At 36.7% G+C, this 21,934-nt stretch overlaps 1 protein-coding gene across 1 annotated transcript in view; it reads left to right on the forward strand.

Annotated features, from left to right (window-relative positions):
- Positions 1-21,934, forward strand: part of LOC106880484 (coatomer subunit beta) — a 208,801-nt gene that overhangs the window by 168,754 nt on the left and 18,113 nt on the right. Inside the window, exons 18-19 of the mRNA XM_089365970.1 lie at positions 4,436-4,525; positions 21,473-21,559. Coding sequence (XP_089222096.1) covers positions 4,436-4,525; positions 21,473-21,559 — 177 coding nt within the window. The remainder of the gene's footprint in view (positions 1-4,435; positions 4,526-21,472; positions 21,560-21,934) is intronic.

Consider the following 21,934-nt stretch of genomic DNA (forward strand, 5'->3'; position numbering starts at 1 on the left):
AAATAGAGACAGAAAGAGAGTGAGTGACAGAAGGAGAGAGATGTAAAGAGAGACAGAAAGAAAAAAAGAGTGATAGATGACGGAATGAGAGAGACATAAAGAGAGAGAGGGTAAGAGAAAGAGGAGGAGAGAGAAAGAAAGGGAGAAATGAAGAGAGAGATAAAGAAAGAGAGGGAAATAGACAGATAAAGAAAAAGAGAGGTACAGATACAGGAAGCGAGAGACAGACAGAAAGAGAGGATACGGTATTAAATAACTGAAACATGAATATATATACATGCGTGTGTGTGTTCTTTTTTCTTGCCTCAGTATCTTGACAGAAATGTAACGTTGATGTGTGTGTGTGTTCTTTTAGTGAGGGAATGAGAGAAAGGGAGAGAGGGGAAAATAGACAGATAGAGAAGAAAGAAAATCATAGAGATGGTGTGTGGTTTTAGTTTCACCTTGCGAGACAAGAGACAGAATCTCTTTGAAGTAGCATGGTAGAGAATGAGATAGGCAGGCAGACAGAGAATAGAGATGGGCAGAGAGAATAGAGGAGACCTGGAAAGAAAATCATAAAGATGGTATCTGGTTTTCAGTTTGTGGGACAAACAGACAGAATTTCTCTTTATATATATATATATATATATATATATATATATATATATATATATATATATATATATAATGTGATAGATATATATGTTGTAAACAATTTGCAGATGCGAGTGCTACCAGTTGAAAGCTTCACATACCAGATGCTAGCAAGTTTACGGGCCATCAGGAGAGAATGTGCGCTGTTTTGGGACTTTTCTCTCAATGGCACCATTGCGCACTACCCCCCCCCCCCCCCGTCACTGAAATGAGACCATGCTTGCTAGATCAACTGGTTATCGGGTTTCACTCAGTATTCTAGCTATTGCTCATTGTCGCTTTTTAACCAAATCCAGTGGCTTGCCTTTTCCACTGTACTTTGGATATCACTCATGATGGTATTTGCTTTACAATAAGTTAGGCCTAATGATAACAACAGTTGCCTCACACTTATGTGTATAAAACTGTCTGTATATGATGAGCAAATTAGGTAGGCCACATCAATATGGCTGTTCCAAAGGAATTGACGTTACTCCTGTTTTTAACTCCAGGTGGAGCCTCCTCCAACTGGTTATCGATGCAATCTACACCCAGTATATATTGTTACTTTCATCTCTTATAGAGATTTTCTAACCAGCTACTTTGCTTGCTGCAAGATCAGTGGCTGATTATCACTTGGTTTTATATATATTGCGAGCTGGAGTGAATGACTGCTATCTCTAGCGGACAGGTGTTCACCCCCTGATGATGGGCACAGATAGCCTGAAACCATATGGTCTGGTGATCCTGTTGTCTACTAGAAGATGGTAGGGGTTCGTTTGCCTGCTTGCAATATATATCAGGTGCAGTTTGCATTGATAACCAGTAGGAGAAGGCTCCTCCCGGGGTAAAAACAGTGGTAATGTTGATTCATATGGAACAGCCATATTGATGTGACAATAAACACTACTTGTCTGTATATGTATCTATACATATTTTCTGCATCTGTATCTAAGTATGTATATGTGTGTGTGTGTACATATATATGTCTGTATTTATGTGTTTATATTACATATATTCAAGTTCAGCTGTTTTGTATGAATAGTATTTGTCAACATCCCCTTTGGCTCTCTGCTCCCCCCCCCTCCCCCACTGTTTAACACACACAGACACTCACACACAAGTATAATGTCTCTCATTGTATCACATGCCCTCCTACCCTCCCTCCAAGTGGTCAATCTGGTAAAAATCTTGATCTAGAAATGTATTTATAATGATTCTCCTAAATGCTCTTATGTTTTTCTCTTTTCTTTTCTCTTTCTTTTTTCTTCATTGTCTTCAGTTTTTTCTGTATGTCCTCATTTCAGGAAATATATCTTGGAATTTAAAATTAGACCACTGGACACTTAGTAAATCACATTTTGCTTATGTCTGCTTGGCATCAAATTATTGTAATGTTTGTTATCTCCCTTGTGTTTTTCTTTTTGTCTTCTTCTTTACAAGTGTCTCTTGTTTAAACATCTGCTCAAAGAATAACTGACAAATGGTCTTGTTTGCAGCTTGACAAATGGTAGAGTAAACTGTTATTTTGACAAGGAGACCCTGGGTAGCTGTAATTACAAAATTTGTGGTTTTTATTTCAAGATTCTTTACTCTCTTTAGCTGATTAATTGCTTTTCTACTTGTGGAAGCATTGCCACATATTACATTTATTTGAGTTAGAATAAGAACAGTGAGTGAAGAATGAATATATAGTGTGTTTGTTTATTTGGCAAAAAAAAAAAATGACCATCTCAAAATACAATATATAGAATGTTCTAAACAGAACAGGAAGCGACACATGGGATAGAGAGTCGCTCAAGAGGTCACAAGATGTATGACAAAAGATTTAAGACAAAGGGCATAAAATAAGAACAATAATAAATCTGAAGTGAAGAGCAAATATATAGTGCGTGTGTTTATTTGGCAAACAAAAAAGACCATCCCAAAATATAACAATATCTGTTTCAGCAAACAGTTTCACATCAGGAGTCTTGCAAAGCAAATACATAAATGTGTGTGTGTGTGTATATATATATATGTATATACACACACACACATACACAGTGCCACATAAAAAGCACCTATACTGGTGCCACGTAAAAGGCACCCGGTACTCTCTTTAAAGTGGTTGGCATTAGGAAGGGTATCCAACCATAGAAACTATACCAAAACAGACAGTTGGAGCTTGGTGTGTCTCTCTCTGGCTTGCCAGCTTCTGTAAAACCATCCAACCCATGCCAGCAAGGAAAACAGATGTTAAGTGATGATAATGATGATGATGACACACACACACATGTAATATATAATTGATAAATGATAGAAAATGGAATGAACAAGATCTTTATTTAAAACCACTACAATTATTTCAACACATTTTACACCTATGGTACACACGGGACATGTTGTGTAATCATCCATTCAAGGTACAAAATGTACCTCCTCAGGTGATTGTTTAAACAAGCCATTTGTTAGATTCTACCAGCATTTTACTCAGTGTGATAATACATATCCAAAGACTTGTTATTTTCAGCAGCTTACATGCCAGCCCATAAATATAGTAACAGACAAAAACACAATTATAATCAGAATACAAAATACAGAAATAGAGAAATAGGCAAAACAGAATAGGGTCAGGTTGGCTATAAATTACAATTCTATCATCATAGTCGGATTATAAGGAAGAGTATGCTAAACAGGATGAAGAATAAAATTAAGCATTTAGAGATAAGAAAGTGATAAAGTGTGAAGACTAAACTTTCAGTGCTTATCAAGTGTTTCTTTATTTCTGTGAACGATCTAAATTATCATCTGTCTCTCACAACAAAACTGGTCCCATTCTTCACACAAATCAACTTCTATTTAAAGCTGATTTATTACCATATAATTTTTATATACTTTTTTGAAACAATAAGAAAAAAATGAGAAGATATTAACTCTCCAGCCACCACATATATATTCTTCTATATACCCACCTACAAGGTAGTGTATATTGTTCACACCCACACACACGTGTGTGCATCTATTCATATATACACACATATGCTTCTTACTAATCTTTTATTTTTACTGTTTATATCAATATGTTGTGTTGAAACAGTTGTAGTGATTCGAAATGAAGAATGTTGTTCATTCCAGTTTCTATTGTTTAACTATTCATATGAACTCAACAAATACTTTGGAATTCCTGGTATATATATCCAGTAACAAAAGCATTTCCACTGTATGATGACATCAGGTTGCCAATAACTGTGGACAAGCTTTGCACAGCATTCTACACAGATTTTACCAGATTCCTGTTTAACTAATATAATATATATAATATATGTGATGGAATCAATATATCTCAAAATACATGATACCTGAACATCCAAAACTTCGAAATAGAAGTTAAAAATTCATAAGTGTGGTAGGTATATCTGTTAGTTCTTGGTTGAAGTTCATTTGACTTCAATGACTGCCTTTGTATAGTGGAAACTAACCTGTGACACTTCATCTATGATGGAAGCTCAAGTGATCTCATTAGCAGCTTTCAGCTCCACCTGATTGCTGGGATGCAAGCAAGTCTTAACTCTCCTCATAGTTTCTCTATATGGTTTATTTGACTAGCAATACCATTAGGTCTACATTATGGTTTCAGTAAAATGTTTGGCAGGCTATTGCTAATCATCTGCAGATTTAAAATGGAGATAACTGTCTTTCTATTTATCCACCTATTTACTTCTGTATCTCTCTTTCTATATATTTATCTATCTTCACTTACTTTCTCTTTCTACATTTCACCGATCTACCATAAGTATTTCAACTAACAAATGAGTTTATACTATTTCATGTACTGCAGGCAGCAGAAAAGAAAGCTGTGAAAATCCAAGCTGACCATCCAATATCATTTACCCAACTAACTTCAAGAAATGATTTGGGAACCACTGAGGTATGTTGGGGACTTTGTTTTTTAATTTGTTTATTGTTTACCTTCCAGTTATATGTAATAAATCCTGCTTACATGGAATTAGCTTGAAGCAGGTTATATGAATATCTTGTTTATATTCTTCTGTAATTCATCTTCATCTCTTCATTTTATCCAACTTCTTCACTGCTTATAACCAGCATTCTAGCAAAGTACCTGATACAGAAACATTTTTGGGTACCCTGACCTTAAACAGGCATAATAAGAAAATTTAGTGTCCTTTCACACTAGTGTCTAGAGTGGTAGGTTGTGTGATTCCCTCTTGCAACTCTCTTGCTATACTTTTGTCTTACACTTTACAATGAAGTCATGTGTGTTTATCAGGTGTATATTTATTTGTGTATGTGTGTATACACACTTGTGTGTAAGTATCTTTTACATATGTTTAATAGTAGGTATCATTATGAATTTTTGAAAATATTTAACAGTAATTTCTATCATACTTTTTCTTGAAGAGCATCCAAAAAGAAACATTTTGATAACTCATTTGTGAAATTTGGATGAATATTTTAGGAAATATGACAATTTGAATGGTCACTGAAATGGTCGAAATCTTCCCTAATTTGCCTAAATGAATAATAAACCATATTTGTGATGTCATATCTTTGAAACTGAGGTAATAGTCCACTTCAAATTACACAAATTAATAGTGAACATGATATAGCAGTTGCCTATTTTTTCTCAGGTTCTTGGATAGAAAACTTTGTTTATGGCAATTTTTAAAACATTTATGTAAAGCCTATTTTGTTACATGTCACAAAACTGTTTTGACGGAGATTTTTCCTTATTTTTCTTTCTTTTTTCCTTTATATCTTGCATCATGGTCTTGGAAATGATGCAGATAAACTTTGTATGAAAAAGAATTAAAAAAAAATTTATGGTTTTTCCACATGCCCACCTCTTCTGTGCACCCCCACCCACTCCAGACCAATTTTGGCCAATTTTGTTTACACACTTAAAAACAATGGGAGAAGCCTTTTCAGTGAAGGAAAAAAATTTTTTTGAAAATAATTTCAAGCAAAAAGTTGTATGATTTAAGGAAGATTTAGCTGTTCTTTGTAGCGCATCTCACAATCATCTGATACTTTTCTCAGAGTTGCATGTAGGCTTAGATTAAAAAACAAACAAAATGTGAAAACTGATTCCTTGCTTTAAGCATTAAAAACATAAATTAAAGGCATTAGCACATCTGTAACTTACAGCAAGCTTGTTATATTTGAAGAGAGAGAGAAAAACCTCAAAACAAATATGTAAACACTGACACAAATTATCCTAACTGTATTCAAAATCAGAAAAAAACATCACCTCTGACTTTAATAGTTTACAAAATTGTATTCATTGCACAATATAATTTTTCGGCTTGGAGGAGAAGGGTGTGGAAGCTTGAAGACCCTGCAAATGGACAGAGACTTAGAGACAAGTTACTTGAAGCATTTGACGAAATAGAAGGGGATATAGCATCATACAACGTGGAAGACAATTGGAGATTTCTGCGGGACAACCTGTTGAAAGCCACCGACCAGATCTGTGGCTGGTGTAAGGTCCCCTCTCGACCCAGAGTAACGTGGTGGTGGAACAAGGAGGTAGACAGGGCTATTAGACAAAAGAAACAGGCTTGGAAGGACTGGAAGAACGGTGGTAGCAGGGAATTGTACCAATGTGCTAGAAGGGAGGCTAGGCGACAGGTTTATTTAGCCAGAGGGGAAGCAAATAAGAAAAGATTTGCCAATGTTCTGCGCCGTGAGGACCAAAGACTCGAGGTATTTCGTGTTGCAAGACAGTGTAGGAGAGAGAAGAGTGATGTCGTAGGAGAGAAATGTGTTCGCATGGTTGATGGTACACTTGCACTAAATGAGGCTGCAAAGAAAGAGGTCTGGAGATGCCACTACGATAGATTGCTTAATAAAGAGAATGAATTGGAGGAAGAGAGCCTGCCGTATGTCGACCCAATAGAGGGACCAGCTATCCGAGTTGATAGTACCAGGGTAGATAAAGCAATTAAGAGTATGAAGACAGGGAAAGCCCCCGGCCCATCAGGAATCACTGCAGAGATGCTCAAAATATCTGGCAGTGTTGGCTACAGCCTAGTCACCCGTATTACGAACCAGGTGTTACACGAAGGAGTCATACTCAATGACTGGTGTAGCAGCACCATAGTCAACTGCTACAAAGGTAAAGGTGACGCTTTAGATACAAATAATTACAGAGGCATCAAGCTGTTAGATCAAGTTATGAAAGTTACAGAGAGGGTCATAGCCCAACTAATTAGGGAGCGAATCAATTTAGATGAGATGCAGTTTGGTTTCGTGCCAGGTAAAAGCACTACTGATGCCATATTTCTAGTAAGACAGCTGCAGGAGAAATACCTAGCCAAGGATAAACCTCTGTACCTGGCTTTCATTGACATGGAGAAAGCCTTTGACAGGGTCCCCCGATCCCTTATCTGGTGTTCAATGAGGAAACTTGGGATAGAAGAATGGTTAGTGAGAGCTGTGCGAGCCATGTACAGAGATACTGCTAGTAAGGTGAGGGTTGAAAATGAGTACAGCAATGAATTCCGGGTAGAGGTAGGGGTCCACCAAGGTTCTGTCCTCAGCCCCCTCCTATTTATCATAGTCCTCCAGGCAATCACAGAGGAGTTCAAGACAGGTTGCCCCTGGGAGCTGATGACCTTGCACTAATTGCGGAGTCACTATCAGAACTAGAGGAGAAGTTTCAGGTGTGGAAACAAGGTCTAGAATTGAAGGGCCTTAGAGTCAACCTAGCTAAAACCAAAATCCTAATAAGTAGGAAGGTAGATAAAACACAAACCCCTTCAGGTAGATGGCCCTGCTCAGTATGTAGAAAAGGAGTAGGTAGTAACTCTATAAGATGTACCCGGTGCAAGCTATGGACACATAAGAGGTGCAGCAACATCAAAGGCAGGTTAACTAGGAAGTTAGTTTTTGTATGTGGCAGATGTTCAGGTGCAATAAAGACTGTAAACAAACAGGAAACAACTTCTATCTCATTCCAGGGTGAAAAACTAGAGGTAGTCGATAGCTTCCGCTATCTGGGCGACCAAGTTAGTAGTGGGGGTGGGTGCGCTGAAAGTGTAGCTGCTAGAATAAGAATAGCCTGGGCCAAGTTTAGAGAGCTCTTACCTCTGCTGGCGACAAAGGGACTCTCACTCAGAGTAAAAGGCAGACTGTATGACGCATGTGTACGAACAGCCGTGAAACATGGGCTGTAACTGCTGAGGACATGCGTAAGCTCGCAAGGAATGAAGCCAGTATGCTCTGTTGGATGTGTAATGTCAATGTGAATACCCGTCAGAGTGTAAGTATCTTGAGAGAAAAGCTGAACATTAGAAGCATCAGTTGTGGTGTGCAAGAGAGACGATTGCGCTGGTATGGACATGTGGTGAGAATGGATGAGGATAACTGCCTGAAAAAGTGCCGCACCCTAACAGTTGAGGGAACCCGTGGAAGAGGTAGGCCCAGGAAGACCTGGGCTGAGGTGGTGAGACAAGACCTTCGTACATTGGGCGTCACCGAGGCGATGACTACTGACCGAGACCTTTGGAAATGTGCTGTGCGTGAGAAGACCCGGCAAGCCAAGTAAGATCGTTGCCAGTGCCCCTGGACTGGCTCTTGTGCGGGTGGCACATAAGATGCACCATTTTGAGCGTGGCCGTTGCCAGTACCGCCTGACTGGCCTTCGTAGGATTTTCGAGCGAGATCGTTGCCAGTGCCCCTGGACTGGCTTGTGTGGGTGGCACATAAAAGACACCATTTCGAGCGTGGCCGTTGCCAGTATCGCCTGACTGGCCTTCGTGCAGGTGACACGTAAAAGCACCTACTACACTCTCTGAGTGGTTGGCGTTAGGAAGGGCATCCAGCTGTAGAAACTCTGCCAAATTTAGATTGGAGCCTGGTGTTGCCATCCGGTTTCACCAGTCCTCAGTCAAATCGTCCAACCCATGCTAGCATGGAAAGCGGATGTTAAACGACGACGATGATGATGATGATGATGATGATGATGAATTTGACTAATATTTTTCAAAGAAAAACAAAATTTACCTAGAGTATCCTCTAGGTTTACCTAGCAGCTTTCCACATGTTAAAATAAATAAACAGCATTTTGATTACAATGATTTCATGCCAAGTTTGGGCTTTAGAAAACTTATTAAACTCAATTTAGTGCATTTTTTTGTAGAAATGCATTTTTATTTAGTAATTAGTTTGTCCAGTTCTATATTTGAGAGATGAGGAATTATGTACATTATTTACATTATTTACAATTGATGGATATTTGTCCTCATCTTGTTTGCTGTAAACACAATTGTTCGGCTGATATACCCGCCAGAATTCATCTTGGGGAAATTTTGAACCTGGGTTCTCATTCCTAAGGTATTTTTCGATGTTGTTGTTGTTATTATTATTATTATTATTATTATTATTATTATTATTATTATTATTATTACTATTATTATTAATTCCACCCACTTCACAGAATTGACCAAGGAAACCCCCATTGAATCCAACAAGATGGTGAGTCTAGATGTGATACGTCTGTTCACCAAAGTACCAACTGGTGAAGCACTATCGGTGATTCAAGAAAAACTAGTGACAGACATCCATCTAAAAGAACACACTAGTATATCAATAAGAGACTTGATGGAAATTTTGACCTTCTGTGTAGAAACTACCTACTTCAGTATGGACACTGATATATATCGACAAGAGGAGGGTTTAGCTATGGGTTCGCCATTACCACCGATAATAGTCAATATATACATAGAATACTTTGAGAATTTAACTTTAGGATCAACATCACTAAAACCAACCCTATGGCTGCAATATGTTGATGACACCTTCATACTCTGGCCCCATCAGGAAGATGTCCAAGTACTGTTAGATCATGTGAACTCAATAAAGCCATCCATACAGTTCACAATGGAAAAGGAAAAAGACAATCAGCTAGCGTTCCTAGACGTATTAATAATACGCACCAAGTATGGATTCAGGACATCCGTATACTGCAAGCGGAACATCACTGGACGATACCTCAACTTCAACTCCCACCATCCATACAGTGTAAAGAGAGGGATTGCTCAGTGCCTAAAACATCGAGCAATGGATATAAGTAGCGATCGTGATACTCTCCATGAAGAAATGATCAAGCTCAGTAACAATCTATTAAGTAACAACTACCCATAAAACATACTATCCACTCCAATTATGAAGAAAAGAGAGGATGAAACTGATAAACTGTTCACAGTCTGTCTACCCTATGTGAAAGGCCTCTCTGAAAAGATACAAAAGATATGTGGCTTATATGACATCAGGACAGTATTCAAAAGTAATACAACACGTCGCAAATATCTCCTTTGAGTAAAACCATCAATAAAAGAGAATATGACTAAGAACTACGTGTACTCCATCCCATGCAGCTGTGGTAGGTTATATAAAGGTAAAGCATGTTGCCCCCTCAAAATAAGGGTAGAGGAACATCGCAAAGCTGTCACATGGGGAGATATTGATAAATCGGGTATAGCTGATCATGTATGGAAAAATGGAGACCACCTCCCCCTATGGGATGAAGTTAAAATAAAAGGCAGAGAACACCACTGTAAAATATGAAAACTAAAAGAAGCAGCACATATGCTAAGCAGACTGAGTACAGATATGAACAGCATATTGGAACCAGTATTAAGGAAGGATAGGAGAATATTAAATTTATAAGCCCTAAAATTCACTCCATAATTGCCCACGGGCATATGGCGTAGTGGTTAAGAACGTGGGCTACTAACCCCAAGATTCCGAGTTTGATTCCAGACAGTGACCTGAATAATAATAATAATAATAATAACATTGAAAAATACCTTAGGAATGAGAACCTAGGTTCAAAATTTCCCCAAGACACCTAATGAAGACTGGAGGGTATATCAGCCGAAACGTTGTGTTAACAACAAACAAGATGAGGACAAATATCTGTCAATTGTAAATAATGTAATTAGTTTGTCCATTTCTTGAAATTCTGGCTCAAACTTGATATTTGAAGCCTTGAATTTATGTTCCGTTTGACCTCTCATTGTGCACAAATATATCAGTTTGGCAAGTAGGGTCTGTATACCACTCACTTTGTGCTTTTTTGCAATACCATGGCCAGACTTAGCAATGACCACATTGAATCCGTGAGAAATTAATTTTTCTTATATAAAAGTCTTGAAGAAAATATGTCCTTTTGTAAGTGAAAATTAACTAGGAAGTTTTAACTTTTATATTTTGTAACAATTATCTGACCTACCCCCATCAGTTTTTATATCAAAATATAGCAAAAAACCTTCCTCTTCCTCACAGTATGATTTTTAACACAACTTGAGTGCATTGAATTAGTACGAGGGTTACCGTTTAGCAGTAAAAAAAAATTTAAAAAATACAGGACAAACTTTGTAAATGTGTGGAAATACCAGGAGGGACCCTAACATGATATGTAACTGTCAGATTTTAATTAAAACTATATAAGAAAGTTCGCATCCAGAACTTTCCAATGATATAATTTTCCTCAGAAAATATTTATTTTGAAATGAAGATGATGAAGCAAAATGTGTGTTTTCATGTGTTCAAACTGTGCTTGTCTCCATTGTACAACATTCTGTAGGGATACCTAATAATAGAACTATCATCTATCATTTGGTATATATAGTGTCAGTCTAATATTCATGTCCACAACTCACTTTAACAACAGAAATTATCACCTGTCAGTAGGTGTGGGTGTTGTAGATGCAAGGTTTGTTTCTACATCTGCCTCACATTTGACAACAGGTATACCTTTCAAATTTGTTGGTATAGGCTACAAAGAAAAGAAATATCATCATTTGTCTTAGGTAGTGGCCAGACTGACCACATGAGTTTAATGGCATCTAGGCCTCTCTGTAATAAATCATCATTATTATTGACAGTTTAATATCTTTCCCCTTTTCATGTTGCTATGAGTCAAATAGGTTTGCTTACTATGACTTTTCCCTATTTGTTTCAATCCTTCAATATTTTTTTTGTACTGAGGCTTGATCTAGCCATTTTACTGTAATGTAGCTTGGTCCAGTTACTTTTCTGTGGAATAACTTCATCCATTCAAGTTTTAAGTGGTGTGACTTTGTCCAGCTACTTGAAGCCAACTCTGTTTGAAGTAGAAATTCTGATGTGTTAAGTTCCTGTATGAAGCAGAAGACATTTCTGTTCAGAGCATGGAATCTACATTACTGTTTCATCATTGGAGATATGTTTTTGGATTCTCCTGTACTACGTCCATTCGTTTCTTTCTTTAGCAACAATTACAGTACCTTAAGATAAAACTTTAAAAAAATTTTTTTTAATTATAAAACACTGAAAGTGAGAGGTGTCAGCCATTTCAACTATTTATCACTGCATGCTAATATGTTGGTCTTTGTTCTTAAATGGGTTATGATCATCATTAGCTGTTATCAAATTCCAACTTCATGCTGGACCTTCCTCTGCTGATATACATCCAAGTCCATTTTCCATGCTTGCATGGGTCACCTGGAATTACTGCGGGATGCCCTTCCTGTCACCAACCCTCACATGTCTGTGAGCAAAATAATATTTCCCCAAGATGATAGATTAGAAATGAATGACACTGAAGAAAATGCTAGAAAAATAGAAAATAATGCAGAGGAATTCTGAAAAATCACCTCAAGTATTCTGTTCTTTGCAAAGCAATCAGACAACATCTAAGAAATGACCTTGAGAATTATAGATTGAAGAAATTAATGCAGGCTGCAAAGGAAATCAAAGTTTAAATAGATGCAAGAGAAGGCTGATGCTCTATAGGTTAGAGGTAATGATTCTTAAGAACAAGAATGGGCTCATGGTGACAGACAAAGGAGATATGGAGGCGGTATGCTAAACTTCCTTCACCAATCTTTTAAATCCTCAGTGAAGCTTGATCCTACACCACAGCAGATGCTGGAAGAAGTGTCACCTGTTCTGATCAGTGAAATTGAAAATGTCTTCAAACTGATGAAAGCAGACAAAGCTCCTGGGAAAGATGGCATCACAAGAAAGATATGAAAATGAAAAAATGAAGAGGTGAAGAGCTGTGGAAAATCCTCGTACTATGCTTCAATCGCTATCTGAAGGAGAGTAAAATACCATCACTGTGGAAAGAGTCATATGCCATCCTGCTTCCTAAGCAAGGTGATAAAGATTTAAAAAAACTATTGCCCCATATGCCTCTTGTCTCACCTCTATAATTTATTTTCAAAGATCATAGTCACTAGACCATCAAAACACCTTGACAACAAGCAGCTGAAAGAGGAAGCAGGTTTCTGTAAGAACTATAGTACAATAGATCACATATTCACTTTAACACGCAATCAAGACAAAATTGGATGCACGTTATGACCAGTGGTGTATAACATGTTATGTAATGTATGAAAGTTTGTGTGTATTTATACATGTGTATATGCATGAATATATGTGTGTACAACTTAAGTTTTAACCTTACCTACATAATATGTGTGTGTGTGTGTATGCCTGTGTGTGTGTGTGTATGCCTGTGTGTATGTAAAATTATGTGCAAGTTTGTAACACTCCCACCAACAGACAGAAACTAAAACTATAAAAACTATACTGAAAAAAATCTGTACCAAAAATAAGAACGGTTTGAAGATTGATATTAAGCAAGAAACTCACTCCCAAATCAGAGACCCTATTTATATATAAAACGAAATAACACTGATCACTGGAAGGAAAACAATCATGATACTATGTGTAAACATTTAATCATTGAAGTGGAAAAGGAGTGGGATAAACGAAACTTGGCATAATTATTAATTCCTCTCTACATAGCTACCACCAATGGTGACATGCTTCTCCCATCACTTTATGCTGCTGTTGAAACCTCATCTGCTGAAGTCAGTAGGTTGCATCTGGAACTAAGACTTTATCTTGGAAATAAGTTGATCATCATCCAAAAAGTGCTTCCCTTTCAAAAAAGACTTCATGGTTGGAAAGAGGTAGAAATCAGATGGTGTGAGGTCGAAAAATATGGAGGATGAGGAAGGATTTCATAGCTGCATGAGTGTGCTTTCATATGGGGCAACATGTGCGTTGTGAACTGGGGCGTTGTCTTGGAGGAGGTGGAATACTTTAGTCAGCATGCCACACCGCTCTGCTTTGATGACATCTCGCAATTTCTGCAGCAGAGAAGTATAATATGCCTCGTTAATTGTGGTACCTTTTGCCAGAAAATCCATCATCACTACTCCATGCTGGTCCCAAAATACTGTGAGCATCACCATGACTTCTTGAGGGTTAGACATGAGCCTTCTTTAGAGGTGGTGAGTTATCATGCTTCCATTGCTTCAACTGGACTTTAGTCTCAGGATCATAGTGATGGACCAATGTTTCATCCTATGTGATAAGTCTGCTGAAAAAGTCCTCATTTTCTTGGCACATTGCCAAAAGAGCCTGGAGGCAATTGACTTGTTTCTCCTTCTGGAAAGGTGTGAGCATCTGGGGAATCCATTGTGCAGACAACTTCCGCATGTGCAAATGGTCATGAATGATTTTTTTCCACGCACCTACACTTAGCTTCACTACTTGGGCTAGTTGCCGAATAGTTATGTGGCGATCCTCTAAAATGGTGGCTTCCAATTTATGGATGGTGTCGTCATCAATGGCAGAATGTGGTCGTCCAGGAATAGGAGCTGTTTCCACCGATGTCCAACCACATTTGAATTGGTGATGCCAGTGCTTGACTACATTGTATGATGGTGCATTATCATCATTAACTTCTTTCATCTCATCTTTTTGGTGTACAACCTTTCAAGTATAAGAACCTGATCACTGATCTGCATTCAACTGCCTCCATTATAACACCGTTGTCCACTTCAGCAGCCTTAAAAGACAAATGAATGCTAGTGGAAAGCTGCAATTTACAATGTGACATGTATGATTATACCTGTACTAGTTCTGTTTGCTGCAACAACTGGAAGCGGGTCAGGGGAAATCTTTAATGATCACCCCTCGTGCGTATATAATATATATATATATATATATATATATATATATATAAAATGTAAGGATAAGCAAGTTAGGCAAGTTGTTATACAAAAAAATGTATGTATGCTTACATATAAAAAGGCCTGACTTACACAGAATAGAAATATCAGGAATTAAAGGGATTGAATAAGAGTTTTACAAGTCCAACAGCTGCCTCTATCTTCAGGGAAGAATTTTACATTTGAGGTGTTGACAGAAAGGTGATTAAAGGTGAAGTGATTTTGTGGAGAACTAAGTGTATTAGAAGGAGGAATTAAGAGGTATTTAGATAGAGAGTAGTGGGAGGTGAAAATAAATTTCAGGATTAGGGTTTATTAATAAAGCTAACAATAGTAGTAGCAGTGGAAGGTGGGAGGAAAAGGGAATTGTGGTTTAGGTAGTATGTGAATGGTAACCTTTGTGTTAGTTTGTATGAAGGCCATAGAGTTAAAGGTTGAAGTAGTGAAAATGGGAATGGCCATTCTTTGAGGTAAATAAATGGTTCAGTGGCTGAGGGAGAGTTATTTTCTCCTCCTACTACTCTCTATCTAAATACCTCCCAACTCCTCCTGCTAATACACTTAATTCTTCACAAAATCATTCCATCTTTAATCTCCTTTCTCTCATGACCTCAAATGTAAAATTCTTCTCTGAAGACGGAGGCTGGTATCATCTAATGATGGAATCATTTTACAGTCATTATTTTGGACCACCAAACCCCCAGAAACAGCTGTTGGACTCATAAAACTCTTATTCAATCCCTTTAATTTCTGTTATCATTTCTATTCTGTATAAGTCGAACCTGTTTACATGTAAACATATGTACATTTTTTGTATTAAATGTATTTAATATCTTTTGTATATCGACTTGCCTAACTTGCTTCTTACATTTACTCCTCTACCTGCTCAAGTTTAAATCTCTTGAGCACTACGAAGTGTATTCTATACAGAGAATATCTGTCTCATCCATAAACTATATATATATATATATGTGTGTGTGTGTGTGTGTGTGCGTGCACATATATATATATTAAATGATGGCACATACATTCACTTTCTATACATATCAACACAAACTTTATAAGTGTCTATTTATACCTTCAATATTATCAACCTGCAATTAAAAAAATGCTGCTTTTTGGTTACTAAAATACAGCTTCTAGCTAAGCATGATATTTACAATTTATTATTTTTATTAGTGTACTAGCAGTATAACCCGACCTTGTCCGGGTGTGACTTATTACACCATCTACGATAAGTCTTGGTAGGTGAAAATCAACTAAAAAAGAAACCTTACAACGAAAAAACCCTTATGATGTAAATATGTTCATAATTCAAAAGACAATGAAATTAATAGGGAAAGTCTGAAGGCTGTTTTGCGTAACATTATTAAGCATACGTAAATTTCATCCGTCTAATTGGCTATAGAAATGATTGTGCAAAACAACTTTTTGCGCTGCCCTGATTATACATAGCAGGGTAATCCCTTTTAGCAGGAGCTAGGACAGCAATTTCTGATGAAGCAATTGCTGGCGATCTGTTGCTACACAGTTTTGCCAGAATTCTATCAGATTGGGCAGAAGATGTTGATGCACCATTTTGCATTATGTTCAAAGTAGCTTCTGGAATGTGGTGAATTGCTACAGTCTGTTGCTGTCATTTTAAACCGGTTGCTTTCTCTCCCCAGCAAACTCTCTTCTTTGGAGGCATAATCTATGTATATATTAAACAGAACAACAAAAATTATAATAGATGGCAGGGTCGGTACTTTTCACATATCTATAATTTTTCAGATTAACACCCTCATGATTACCCAACCCTAATCCTAAACCTAATTCTAACACTAACCCTAACACTAACCCTAACACTAACCCTAACACCCTAACCCTGACCCTAAAACCGTAACCGTAACACTAATCCTAACCCTAAACCCTAGCCCTAAACCCTAAACCCTAAACCCCTAACCCTAACACCGTAGTGAAAATCGTAGTATATTTACCAAACATTGACGAACATGAGTTATATTTTACTGAATGATTGTGTACTTGCACGTGTATGCGTTTGAGAGAATGAGAGAGGAAGAGGTAGAGAGAGTGGGAGAAAGGAATAGAGGTAGTTAAAAGTTTTCTTATGACAGCTTCTCTTCACTGCCTATTACTTCATTAGAAATATATGGATGCACATACGCACATAATAGAGAAAAATGAAACAAATATGGACGACTTGCTCCGAAACACCACCGAATGGGGAACACTTCTCAAAAATAACCTGCAGTTGTTTCCTTCAAAATTCCTACATGCTCGAAATGTACATACATCAAGGTATATTTGTAGAAAATTTCACGAAAAATATTCATTTTCCAGGAAGTTAAGAGGAATTTAAGTGGAATTTCCGAAAATTGTCCCCCATACCACTCCCAAAAGACTTTCACCTAAAATTTTTGTATATTCGGAATCTACATAATAAATAATATATGCATAGAAAATTTCATAAAAAAATATTCATTTTTCTGAAAGTTATGACCTTCCAAAGTCGTGGGGTACAACTCTGTAGTTATGCCACATTGACGAACATGAGTTATATTTTTGTGAATGATTGTGTTTACTTACACGTGTATGCGTTTGAAAGAGCGAGAGAGGAAGAGGGGGAGAACGGGAGCAATGTGTATGTTGTTGCCACAGATCACGTATGTGTGGTTGTGTGTGTTTTTATATATCAATGTTACGAAAAATAGGTAAAGAATACTGAGAGGAAAGTTTAATCTATGACGTATGTATCACCTTCTCTCTCTGTTGAGCGTGTGTGTAAGAACGCTGTTCCAGGTAGAAGGGAAGAAATATAAAAGTTGCTAGAAACAGCAGCCAAATCTCCCTTAAATCACACAAAGTAAACGGAATTTTAAAAATCTAATTACTGCACTGGAAAGTTCACATTAAGAAAATTCCATTGGTGTAAAAATTTTTATGAAAAAGTGGAAAATGTGGATTTCTATAGATGGAACACACACACACACACTCACAAACTCAGCTTTATAGATATAGATTATAATTTGTTATACACTTTTTTCACTATACTGTCCCAGTAATATTTATCATTTTAGTTGTAACTAATAACCAGTCCCTTTAAAGCCTAAACCCCTCCCACTTATCCCACTCTTGCTGTCTTTCCTATATTTCTAATAATTATTCTCCTTTTTATTTTTAACCCTTTCATTACCAACCCACCCAAAGCTGCCCAAGAATTATTTTGGCTGTTACCAACTCACCAAAAAAAAAGAAAAAAAAAAAAAAAATCCGAAAAAACCAAATCATATTTAAATGAGGATTTCAGCATAAATGCATATCTCATTGATACAATCATGAAAACAATTGAGTTACAGTATTCAACATTATTTGATGTGATATTTGAGCTCTGTGAATTTTTAGAGAACTTTTCCCTCATTTAATCTGCATTGATTTTCTGAAAATTTTTTATACTGACAAAAAATGGATACCGATTTCATGTTGTCAAGCAGTGAATCATGAATTTGAAAGATTTTTCAATGGTAGACATAAAGAAATCAAGCAAAATATACTGTAAAAACTATGTGGTGTGTGATTATGAATCAGATATTTCAGTTTCTGAAAGTAAAACCAGTGAATTCCAATGATAATTCTGATAGCGACAAAGAAAATGAATTTGTACCTAAATTGAGTAACAGTTTGGAAACTGTTTTTCTTAATGATTTTTCAGAAGAGACTGGCTTTCCCAGGAAACAAAACTATTAACCTATTTAAAAAAATTTTTTCTCTTCTTAGTGTGTTCAAAACAATTAGTTTGAAAACAAATCATTATACTGAATATAAATGAAGATGTAAAAAAGATGGTTTGCGGTCTCCCACTTACTTAGACAAAATCTAAGCATTTTTTTGCGATTAATACTCTTATAGTTATAAGAAAGCTACCCAGAATTATGCACTACTGGAGCAACAATGAACCTTTTGGAGAGAAGTGTTTCCAATATTATGACAAGGACCTGATTTTTAAAATTATTGCAATATCTACATATATTAGGTTGTCCAGAAAGTTGTGAGTGTTTTTCAATATGTAAAAAAGGAGGATATAAATAATTGACCTTTCAATAAATTTTATTCAATGAAATAATTTCCATTATTATTAGTGACCTTTGTCTATCTATCAGACAGTTTAAATATTCTATCAGCATAAGATTTTACTTGTTTTGAAGTTATCTAGATGCATTTTGACTCCATCTAAATCACTAAATGTTTTTCTGTGCAATGAATTCTGTAGAGACAAAAACAAGTGGTAGTCAGATGGCGCAATATCAGGAGAATATGGTGGGTGGGGTAAGAGATCCCAACCAAGTTCTTATGAATTCGTTCGGGTAGCCAAAGGCACATGTGGTCAGGCATTGTCTTGTTGGAACATTACCCCTTTCCTGTTAGCAATCTTCAGCCTCAATTCTTTGATTTTTTTGGTTCAAATTAGCCAGCTGACAACAATACACATCAGAATTAATGGTCTGATTTTGTGTAACAAGCTCATAATAAATAATGCCTTTATAATCCCACCAAACACAAAGCGTAGATTTTTGGGGGTGGACATTTGTCTTTGGTTGCTGTTTTAGGAAACCCTTGTGCAAACTTCAGGATCTTTTTCACACTGTGTTTTTGTACACAATCCATTTTTCATCTCCAGTCACAAGATGTTTCAAAAGCATATCACAAACAGAATACTGGTCCAACCAATTCTTTTCTGAGAGTTTGTGAGAGACCCATACATTATAGTGAGAAATGTATCCTAGCTTCACTAGGTGTTCATGAGCCATACTTTTAGAAACTTCCAGCTTGTCTGCAAGTTCTCTAGTTGTGATATTTGAGTTTTTTTAATTTTTGCCTTCAAAACATCTTCATCCAATTTTGAAGGTCTTCCACTGCAACTGTCATCTTCCAAGCTAAACTCTCCAGCTTTAAATTTTGCAAACCACTTTCAAACAGTTGATTCACCTACAGAATCACCACCATAAACTTCACAAATATTTTTGCAAGTCTTTGCAGCATTACAATGTGAATATGAAGTTTTTGGTTATCCATTTCAAATATTGATATAGGGTAACCGGAATGAAAGATAAATGTATTTTTATTCAGGAACAAAGAAGAGATGCACTACCACTTCAAGCATTGCCAAAGTTTTAACTGTGTTACATTTCAGATATGTTTAATGAAGTGTTAAAAGATTTAGGTTAAAAATGCTCAAAACTTTCCAGACAACCTAATTAAAGACACTAGCAGTGCACCAGTGCATAGAGAACCTAGGGATCCAAACTTTGATACCTTATTTAAAATAAGACCCTTCATTGATTATATTCAAAATGCATATAAAACATTCTACAAACCAGAGAGATACCTGTCTGTGAATGAAAGTATGGTAGGTAAGAAATGTTATGTTTCCAAGAGTACATGTCTGGAAATCCCACAAAATGGGGGATCAAAGTTTGGAAGATTTGTGAAATGAAACTAGGTTCTACCATGAATTTAGTTTTTGTATGGCGGATGAAGGGAAGAGACAATAATGTAAGCCAACATGGCCTTGATCTGGAATTTATCACTTCCACACAATAATCAGAGCCATATATTATTTTTTGACAGGTTTTTTAGTTCAATCAAACCTGTAGATTTAGAAACTGTGGCAACGTATACAGTGATTACAAGTAGTATATTGCCATTGGGTATAAAAAAAGCAAAATTTAAAAAGAGAGATGAAATAATCCAGTGGCAAAAAGAAAATTTGCTAATGACTGCATACAGAGACAAGAGGCAAATCAATTTTCTATCTACCTGTGCACAACCACATGTGGATGAAAATGCCACCCCATCTGTGAACCTCGATTATAACAGGTATATTGGTGATATAAATTGGCTGAATTAAATGATAAGCTATTATCCATTTGGTAGATCAGGAAATAAATGGTGATGGTACCTGGTTTGGTGTATAATAAATATGTGTATTGTTAATGCATTTATACTATATACCAAATCACTGGCTGGTGAGGATTGCTGCTGGAAGGCCATATGTGTTGCTGCAGAATTCAGCTTCTTCTCATACCAATGGAATGAATCAGAAGTGGTTGTTGAAGAATTTCCAAGACTTCATCAGCCCCAATTTCTGGCCTCCTAATTCCCCCAATTATAATCACAATGGATTATTGTATGTGAGGTGCAGTTGAGAAAAACACTAACCGCTCTGCCTGCAACACAAAGACTGAACTGATATCCAAGATGAAGGAGGTGTTTGAAGATCTTCCCAAGGACACAGTGAGGAGCTCCTACACCATGTTCTGGAGCCATCTTGAGTGCATAGTGGAAGCTGAGGGAGGTTACTTTGAGCAAACTGTTATCTCCCAGCCATAATCTAATTGATATTTTTTTGATCTTTTGAAATACTTTTATTTTTGACTGGTATATTGTGTTTTCTTTCCTTTTATGCAACTGTCAAATTTAGCCTGAATAGCACACAAAACAGTTTCTTTTCTCTCTTTGCCTTTTCTACTGCTACTACAATGGCCTGTTCTCTTCAGAGCTGGCTGGTCCTGTGTCACATTCATTCAGGCACTCCTAACCACTTCACATTCTATCTCCCCACCAATTGCTGCAACCAGTTCTTTCTACTTAGAATATCAGCTCACTGATGTTCCCTCCATGCTCATGTCTTTTCTGCAACCATTGACATTCTTTTGTTCAGAAATAATGTTGACTGTTTCATTTTTGCTAGTCTTAGAATGCCTTTCAGGACCTCTGACTTAGCCTCTTCCTCCAAACCAGTATAATAAAGATTTTAAGTGTCACTAATTCTCTGTTTCCAGAATATGTTTGAATTAACTTTGTCACAAGCTCTTGGTACTTCTGGTAAAAAGGACACTGACACTATTGGATCATCAAAGTTGAATAAGGTATATTTACTTGTTATTTATTTATTTCATATACATGATATGAAATCTATTTACAACACCCTAATGATAGGATGGTAACAGACATTCCTGGGCCTAATTTGTGTGTGCTGACAGCTAACAGTAGTGTTAGACTATGTCAACATATTTCTATGACAGTTACCATGTTGTTGTGTTTGTAGTGTATGGCAGTATTAGTATTGATGTCAGCAGTTTTAGCAATTATAATGTTGGAAGTATGATATTTTATTATTTTTGTAATGGTATGCACATAGAATATTGTTAAGTGTCATTGTTGTTTAGCCCAAGTCAGCTATGCCCATGACCACATTATCCACTGTGTTCTCCCATTTTAAAGATAACAGGGTGGTGTCTGAA

The sequence above is a fragment of the Octopus bimaculoides genome, chromosome 18 (assembly GCF_046866305.1).
Source record: "Octopus bimaculoides isolate indiv1 chromosome 18, ASM4686630v1, whole genome shotgun sequence".
Classification (NCBI taxonomy): domain Eukaryota; kingdom Metazoa; phylum Mollusca; class Cephalopoda; order Octopoda; family Octopodidae; genus Octopus; species Octopus bimaculoides.